Source organism: Durio zibethinus, chromosome 17, assembly GCF_047325235.1.
Source record: "Durio zibethinus cultivar Kanyao isolate XHJ-2024 chromosome 17, ASM4732523v1, whole genome shotgun sequence".
NCBI classification, from domain to species: Eukaryota; Viridiplantae; Streptophyta; class Magnoliopsida; order Malvales; family Malvaceae; genus Durio; species Durio zibethinus.
The window spans coordinates 6,133,410-6,141,939 of NC_143178.1; the positions used below are offsets into that span (position 1 = coordinate 6,133,410).

The window sequence follows — 8,530 nt, forward strand, 5'->3', positions numbered from 1 at the left end:
ATAGAAGAGGAGAGACCAAACCCCTTTCCCTATAAAACTACTGCTTCAGAATTGTAATCATCTTAGTTTCATTTTGCTTTTATTCCCAGTATTATGCTCAAATCCCCTAACATGTTTCAAATGATCACACCATACTTCAATTATAGTCTCACTGATCTCGGTTTTAATATCGCTACCTCCATTTTCTTTTAGAAAAATATTCTATCTTTTAACTCTTTCTATCTCTATCTACTTATCTGAGTAAAATATTACGCGCTTAAATATTACCGAACTCACAACCTCCAAAAATTTTGTTCAATATGCATTGACACCCGAAAAAAGCCTTACACTTCTTTTTTCAGCCTTTTAGGCTTTCAAAATTTGAAGAAGTTACTAGTTGGGTAAAAAACAAGTACTTACTTGAAAAGCATCCATGGGAAATCAATTCCGAGAAAATGTGTTCTACTATTCTAGTCTCTAGATTCTAGAAACAGAGAACGTCGTTATTTGTTAGGCCGGAGATAACGCCAACCAATCTAATAGAAGATTATTTAAAAAGACATCACGACAGTTTGGCCGAGTGGTCTAAGGCGCCAGATTTAGGCTCTGGTCCGAAAGGGCGTGGGTTCAAATCCCACAGCTGTCATTATTGTTATCTTTCTTCATTCCCACTAGTAAAGTAGCAGTGGAGCCAGTGACTTTTTTCTGTGACGATGCGTTATCTTTTCCAAGTTTCAATTTCAGCCACAGAAGGCATGACTATAACTAACTGTAGTAAATAGCACTCTAGCAGGTAGTGCCACTTTCTCGGCTGCTGGAATTGTGGGAACGTGGCGATGGCTTTCTCAAACTTAACTCCAACAGCTTGCATCACTTGTCTCAATGCTTCCAATCAATTCTGTCTCCCATCATCTTCACCTTTCAAGTCTCTCAAGTTCCCTCTCTTCTGGCCCTGGGAAAAAGTAATTTATCTTAACTGTACCTCTACACGTGCATGTTATCAATTCTGGTTTGATATATTCTCTAGATGTGTGTTTTCAGTGGTTGCTTTTACTGGGCAGGTGAAAACGGGTCCTTTGACTGTGTCTCCTATGGGGTTTGGGACGTGGGCATGGGGCAACCAGCTTCTCTGGGGTTACCAGCAATCAATGGATTCCCAACTTCAACAAGTTTTCAATCTTGCCGTGGAGAATGGAATCAATCTTTTCGATACCGCGGATTCTTATGGGACGGGAAGACTCAATGGACAGAGTGAAAAGCTTCTGGGAAAGTTCATTAGAGAATTTCGAGGTTGTCTAATTTCTCAATCTAAATTTAAAACTAAGATAAAGTGAAGATTGTTTTTCATTTCTGACACAATTGACCTTTATATGTGGATGTTTCAAATCACAGTGGCTGATAAATCCAGGACTCTTCTTTCATCATCCCAATATTACAATAGAGATTGTTCATTGCATACCATTTTTGTAATCTCAGGGAAAAAGCGGATAAAAGATGAGATTGTGATTGCTACAAAGTTTGCAGCATATCCCTGGCGTCTAACAGCAGGGCAATTTGTTGAAGCTTGCAGGTTTGCTATTCTATTGCTTCTATATAAGTGATTCTCTTCATCTTACAATTGACTGAAATGTTGTAATGATGAGTAAATTTGATGAAGAGCTGTTTTCCAGGGCCTCTCGGGACCGAATGCAGATTGAGCAAATTGGAATAGGACAGTTACATTGGTCTACTGCAAACTACGCTCCCCCACAAGAGTTCGCTCTTTGGGGTGGTTTAGTGGCAATGTATGAGAAGGTTATCATGAATTACGTTTTAAATGGTTATTATATTGTTGTTATTAGAAACTGAGATTAATCCTTTTCCATTGGCATGTGAAAGTTTTGTTCTAGATTTAACTTGAAGCACAAAATGTTGAGAGACCTCCGTTCCAGAAAACAGTTTTTCTGCATCATAGCAAGTTTGTTTCTATAGTTTAGATGATATGTTTTCTTTTTACCGGCCAAAATCTACCTGATAAATATTTTCAGGGCTTAGTTAAAGCTGTTGGAGTTAGCAATTATGGACCCAAACAGCTCGTAAAGATTTATGATTACCTTAAAGCCAGAGGAGTCCCACTAAGTTCGGCTCAGGTATAGATAATTCAGACATTTTTCTCCTTTTCATGTTTGGAGGAATTTTAGTGTGGTTATACTTGCTTGTGTTTCAAGTAGGGAAACTAAGAATCGCTGCATGAAATCATTGTGTCTACCCCTTAGACATGCTTGTCTTTCGTGTTCAGTTACCTTCAAAGTTAAACCAAGTGCCCCCGTGGTTATCCTTGCTTTAGTTTTTGTGCTTGTTTTCCTGTGTTTCCTCAAATTCATACCACTACACATTTTTTGGCCTACCTTTACGGCCATTAGCTGGTTTTGTGACTTTTTTTTTTCTACTCCAACCCTATCTGGCTATCTCCCTTGATGGCAATGGCTTCTAATGGATGCATATGCTGAACTACCTAAAGTCTCCTGTTTAAGGGTATTTCAATTTTGAAGATGGCCACTTTCAAATACCTGCATAGAGAGTGTCTGGGCTCATTCTTCTTCCCTTCACCCAAATCCCAACTCCAAGGAAATTGAATGGCAAAGAAAAATGTTAACAGGGGTTTAAGTGTTTTGGTGAAAAACATGATTTAAGCTCACTGTTTTATTCCTTTTCATTCAAAAATGAGTAGAAACAGTCAATAAATTAGTATAAATATGTCGGGAACTATTTGCAAATAGCATTTTCCTGCTTAATCGAGGACATGACCTTTATGTATAACTGAGCTTATCATGGATGTCAACAAATTTTCTGCATGGATCATATTGTGGTTTGTGTGCAAGAAGACAGCACTAATGCTCAGTCTCTAACTTTAGTTCTGTACTCCGAAGACCCCGCACAGTCCAATCTCTTGAGCTAAGCCTCAATGGCTGGCTATCTAACTAAAATACAATACTTAAATGAATCCCATGCCTGAACATATAGCAACTAAGGCTTCAACAACACTTTAAGAACTCCTTTTGGTCATTCTTGTGATTCTAAGGCTTACTTCCAGAATGACCCTAATTTCAGGTACAATTTTCTCTGATAAGCATGGGAGAAGATCAGATGGAGATTAAAAATATTTGTGACTCTCTTGGTATCCGCTTGATTTCTTATAGTCCTCTAGGACTTGGAATGCTTACTGGGAAATATACGCCTTCCAGACTTCCACGTGGGCCAAGGTAATAGAAATGCTGGTGTTTATTACTTTCAGGGATATGGTAGAGATTTAAAGGATCCTCCCGGTCCAAAGGTGAGTGCTAATTTGACGATAAGCTTTTTTGTCTCGCAACAGGGGCCTGCTGTTTAAGCAAATTCTTCCAGGACTGGAACCCTTGCTGGTTTCGTTGAGAGAAATCGCGGAAAAACGGAGCAAAACCATACCTCAGGTACTTCTGATGTAAACTTTGCTTGGCAACTGTTTCACTTGTATGTTTAGCTCCATCCTCCTAAAATTAAGCCGTCTATTAGAACTAAGTCCTTATGAACAAGAACTGAAATCTGTAATTAGATCTTTGGCCTTGTCCTTTTAAGTATCTCTTTAGAGCATCAAACTTTCTCCAACTCTCTGTATTTTTACTTCTAGGCCTAGCCTCATTCTTGAACCAAATATATATATATATATATATATATATATATATATATATATATATATATATATATACTGGCATTGAGTTCATGGGAACATTCAAACTCTCCTTGGAAGGCCTAGTTTTGCGTCCGTGTTCAAATGTAGTGGATCACTGGATTATGATATATTCAGTAATGTTATTTGAGGAAGATGAAGTTCTCTTAACTCCTATAAAGCAAGAGAAATAGGGAAATCTTCCCTCAATTTGATAAGCAGATCTTACCAAATGCATTAGTAACTGAAATATAAGCCAGGGTATGCCTGGAATATATTTACCTTTTATTGGTTAAAGACCTAAATAAAATGTCATTTGCAGGTTGCAATAAACTGGTGCCTCTGTAAAGGTACCATTCCAATACCTGGAGTTAAAACAGTGAAACAAGCAGAGGAAAATCTGGGTGCTCTCGGTTGGCACCTAAGTTCAAATGAGTTGCTTCAGTTAGATTATGCAGCTCAGGAGTCGCCACGGAGGATGATCCAAAACATTTTCCAGACAAAGTAAACAGTCTAGAAATACAGCGACCAAATGAATACCATGGAGTAAGATATTGCTAATACTCGAGTGTCTGAATTCTCACCCGATTATCAGATGAAATTTTGACAAATTGCAAAAGCACCCTTGATGAGACGGAACAATTATGGGGCACAAACCAAAGAAATTGGGGGTTTGTGGGAACGAAATACATCAAATAAGAGAGCCAGCGTTGCATTTACATCCTACTTCAGCTTGACTGATAAATAAGAGGAGGAAATGCATATGGAGCCATATTTGTGGACAATTTTAAGGCCGAAATGCAGGAAATGCATGTACCACCGTACAAGTAAAAATAGTTGTCTATGAAGCACAACAGCCTTCCTAGAGTTGCTAACGTCGTTCTTCAGCAAATTTTTCCGAAGTGGGAAAAAATAAAAGGAAAAATTTTCTTTCCAGTTTTTCAGCCTGTGCTAGTATTAAATTCTCCATAACACGAAAATTATAGGCAGAATGCCCACAAGTGGAATACAGTCATTAAACATAAAGAAAACACGCTATCATCATATCAAAAAGGAAGAAATCATTGTCAAGGACAAACAGAAGCACATATACCACAATTGTTTTAAAATTATAGCTAACTTTAAGATAGTCAAGATGACCGATATAACAATTATACTGTCCAAACAAAATATAGAAACCTAATAATAAAAGTAGAATTCCTCCCTCATGATGTGCAATCTACTTGATCTTCTTCTTTGGCCTCAACTGTCAAGGCAAGGAAATAATAAGTGTCAATTAGGTGCAATGAGAAAACAAATAGCGGATGAGGTTTACGGGATAAAATCTTATAAACTAATGGGTCACACATATTTAACAAAATAATAGGATCAGATAGATGATTTACCTGATTGCTGTGTCCACACTTCTTTTTCCTGCAATTAACGGCACGGGGGTGCAGACGAGCATAACACCTACAGCAAAGACGTCAACAGTATGATTTTTAGTATGGGAATAGAGAATAGAAAGATTTCAGTACTAAATGCAAGCCCATTTTACGAAGGAAAAGAAAAAGAACGCAATTTCATGAACAGCAATATGGCATGCTTCGGGAATCAAAAAATTTTGGATACTTCCAAAGAAAAGGGGAATAAAATGCTTATTTCAAGAATGAGCTGGATGCAGATAGCCATACAGAAAAAGGGAGGATCTAACTAGATGCATATGCAAGATACATGATGGTGCTCAAAAGAACGTGACAAACTAATATTATTAAACAAGCAATCATACTGACAATAAGAAAGTGCAGACATACTTGCGGCAGATCATCTTGTCCTGATTATATTTCCTAGCCAATGCCATCAAAGAAGGCTCAATGATGCCACCACGAAGCCTCAGAACCAGATGCAAGGTTGATTCTGCTTGATTCCACACAAACATTCAAATCAAACTAAAATAAATGTCAGATAAAAAAGATCAGTTCAGGCTTTCAATTCAAAATCCCAGTCCTTACCCTAATTTTAGTACTTAAAAGAAAAAATTCGGGATAACATGAATACAGTTTTCTTCTCATCATAGAGATACCATAAGATTATCTGAGTATTGTTCAATAAAGTTAATGAAGCAATACAAGAGCTAACTGAACTACTTAAAATGATTCCTATAAATTTCCATTCAGCTACTTCTATCATGTTCCCAATACGAAAACATTAGTTTTAACATGCTCGTGGCTTTGATTCACAGTTCAATACAGAACAAAATAAATTAAAATACTTTCAATATCTTTTGTCCAAATTTATGGCAAATTTTCTAAAGAATCAAACAGGGCCTATGAACACCAATATTTACCTTTCTGAATATTGTAGTCAGCCAGAGTACGGCCATCCTCAAGCTGCTTTCCGGCGAATATCAATCTCTGCTGGTCCGGTGGTATACCTGATAACATTCACACCAGATAATCTAAGCCGTTAAATCCTCACGATGAACAAATATAATCACCAATTGATTTCATTCCTAAAACAGGTAGGAGGGATACGGAAGAAAAAAAAATGGGTAAGGAAAACCAAGGCAATACCTTCCTTGTCCTGGATCTTGGCCTTAACATTGTCGATAGTGTCACTGGATTCGACCTCTAGGGTTATGGTCTTCCCTGTTAGGGTTTTCACGAAGATCTGCATTTTCCTAAACCTTACTCCGCTTCGATACCCAACAATCTAACAAATATATTGATTCCCAAATCTAGGGTTTTGAGTGTCTTCCTTTTCAGGGTTGGATTTTGGGCTTTTAATTGTGGTACAACCCAAAATCACCTTTCACAGCCCAATTAATGTTCCACAAACCTAGATTTAGAAGCCTTTTAAAGATCCAAGACCAATTTCAACCTAACAAGTGGACAATTTGTTACCATTTCTTTTTTTGTTTTTTAATAATTGAGGTTAATATTATTTAAATTAGAGAGAAGATCGGCGCGACGCCGTAAGTTTATTTTAGTCATGTTAATAAAATTGCTAGTTATTGAAATAAAAACTAATAATAAAAATAATTGTCTCAATTTAAAGTTAAAGTTTCAAGTTATTTCATAAGTTTGACATTAGAATGATAAAAAAAAAGAGTAAAAATTATAGCAATAAAATACAAATACTTACAATTTTTTGAGTAGATACACAAGAAATTTTAAATAGTGACGATACTATAGATGTCCCAAAAAAAAAAAAAAGCTCTCTCTAGATCCATGCCAAATCTATTATTGCAAATTTAAAGTAAAGCAACTAAAGCTGCTAGTACTTATGTCACGGGTCGAGACTTAAGCTCCGAATCCGCGCGGCTCCGGGATCCGGGCATTCACCCTTCCGGCGTCCCAGATCAGCCTTCCATCACGGTTCACACCCTTATGAGGTATTGTCCATTCTGGCCCTATTGGCCTCACGGTTTTATCCTACAAAAGGCGCCTCACAAGGCGGAGATGGTGTGAACCCTTTTATACCCCAGTAACCTTCTTATTATGTTCGATGTGGGATTCAGGACTCTTCCTTAGGTCCGTGACATTCTCCCGCACCCAACCTCGTGACGCCCTCGTCACGGAGGCTGACCACCCTGCCTACCTCCCTCGAGGTGCTTGGCGTGGATCGAACGGTTTAGGGCTGGCTCTGATACCACTTGTCACGGGTCGAGACTTAAGCTCCGAACCCGCGTGGCTTCGGAACCCGGGCATTCACCCTTCCGGCGTCCCAGATCAGCCTTCCATCACGGTTCACACCCTTGTGAGGTATTGTCCGCTCTAGCCCCCTTGGCCTCACGGTTTTATCTTACAAAAGGTGCCTCACAAGGCGGAGATGGTGTGAACCCTTTTATACCCCAGTGACCTTCCTATTATGTTCGATGTGGGATTCAGGACTCTTCCTTAGGTCCGTGACACTTGTACTACCAAGAAATACATTACAGATAGAAAGCTCCAAGACTGATCTTTGCAACATCATCCCATTTTAATGTGCATATTATAGACAAAGGAAAACAAAAAGCATGTTTCATGCATTAGATTTTGCCTTAGCAAACTGATTAGCTTTGCCCATTGAGCATCAGAAATGCTTCACTATTCTCCTTTCACAACCCAAACAATGTAAAATATGGCATGTGATAGAATATTTAGGAAGGAAAAGATAAGGGTATACCACGATTACAGAGATTACCTCTGGAACCGAAAACCTATCACACAATAAAAATACTTACTAAGAAATTTTAGTCTTGGAGAATAAAAGTGATGCTCAATCAAAAGGGGAATAAGCCTTAACCAGAACAAATAAAATAAAACTCCATTGCTTATGCTAAAAATCCTTTCAAACAAGTATCTCCGCTCTTTTGTTTGTCATTTATAGCATAAATCAAAATGCACCTAAAAACTAATCAAATGGTTAAAGGAATCTAATCAAGAGTATGACTCGTTATTTCTTTCATATGAACTATTCCAACTATTGACATTATTGAAATGAAAAAGTCCAAATGAATAAAGAATGTATGGCATAAAGAAAGACATGTTGAGCTAATTGGCAATTGCCATGCTAACCGTGGTTGCTTTTAAAATTTTAAAGAACATAGTTACTTCTAGAAATGAATTCCTAATCCAAATCCCAATACAAATAACACTAACAACTGAGGTTTGTTTTTTTCGCCTCTCACATTAAGCAGAACCTTCCTTTCCCACAAACAATAAGACTTAAATAATCTCAAAAAATGAAGAAAGAAACTTTTGTGAAACGCTCTCTACAAGAAAAAAAATGTCATGATTAACAATAGAATATAGAAATAAAGTAGTGTAGATGGTTTACCCATTTTTAGAGCTGTATATTGAATGAAGAGAAAGGCTAACAGATCAACCAAAGATACCAAACACC

The 8,530-nt window shown here is 37.6% G+C and overlaps 2 protein-coding genes and 1 non-coding gene across 4 annotated transcripts; 2 read left to right on the forward strand and 1 right to left on the reverse strand.

Annotated features, from left to right (window-relative positions):
• The first annotated feature begins 545 nt into the window (after nt 1–545).
• On the forward strand, nt 546–625 carry TRNAL-UAG (transfer RNA leucine (anticodon UAG)). Its single transcript has one exon. It is a non-coding gene; the product is annotated as a tRNA-Leu (tRNA).
• Nucleotides 562–4,600, forward strand: PLR1 (NAD(P)-linked oxidoreductase superfamily protein). 2 transcript variants are annotated; one of them, XM_022867244.2, is made up of 8 exons: nt 562–941; nt 1,041–1,269; nt 1,456–1,549; nt 1,650–1,773; nt 2,007–2,108; nt 3,070–3,221; nt 3,335–3,428; nt 3,987–4,600. In XM_022867244.2, the coding sequence occupies exons 1-8, from the start codon at nt 816–818 to the stop codon at nt 4,170–4,172; spliced, it is 1,107 nt and encodes a 368-aa protein (XP_022722979.2). In that variant the 5' UTR covers nt 562–815; the 3' UTR covers nt 4,173–4,600. The 2 variants fall into 2 exon arrangements, with proteins under 2 accessions (XP_022722979.2, XP_022722970.2); XM_022867235.2 differs by having other exon boundaries at nt 688–941; nt 1,372–1,549.
• A 79-nt stretch (nt 4,601–4,679) lies between these two features.
• On the reverse strand, nt 4,680–6,373 carry LOC111280099 (ubiquitin-ribosomal protein eL40 fusion protein). The gene is made up of 5 exons (XM_022867266.2): nt 6,217–6,373; nt 5,991–6,077; nt 5,458–5,560; nt 5,050–5,116; nt 4,680–4,910 (listed from the first exon to the last, which is right to left on the reverse strand). Exons 1-5 carry the CDS (start codon nt 6,317–6,319, stop codon nt 4,884–4,886), a joined length of 387 nt encoding a protein of 128 aa, XP_022723001.1. The 5' UTR covers nt 6,320–6,373; the 3' UTR covers nt 4,680–4,883.
• Nucleotides 6,374–8,530: the final 2,157 nt, after the last annotated feature.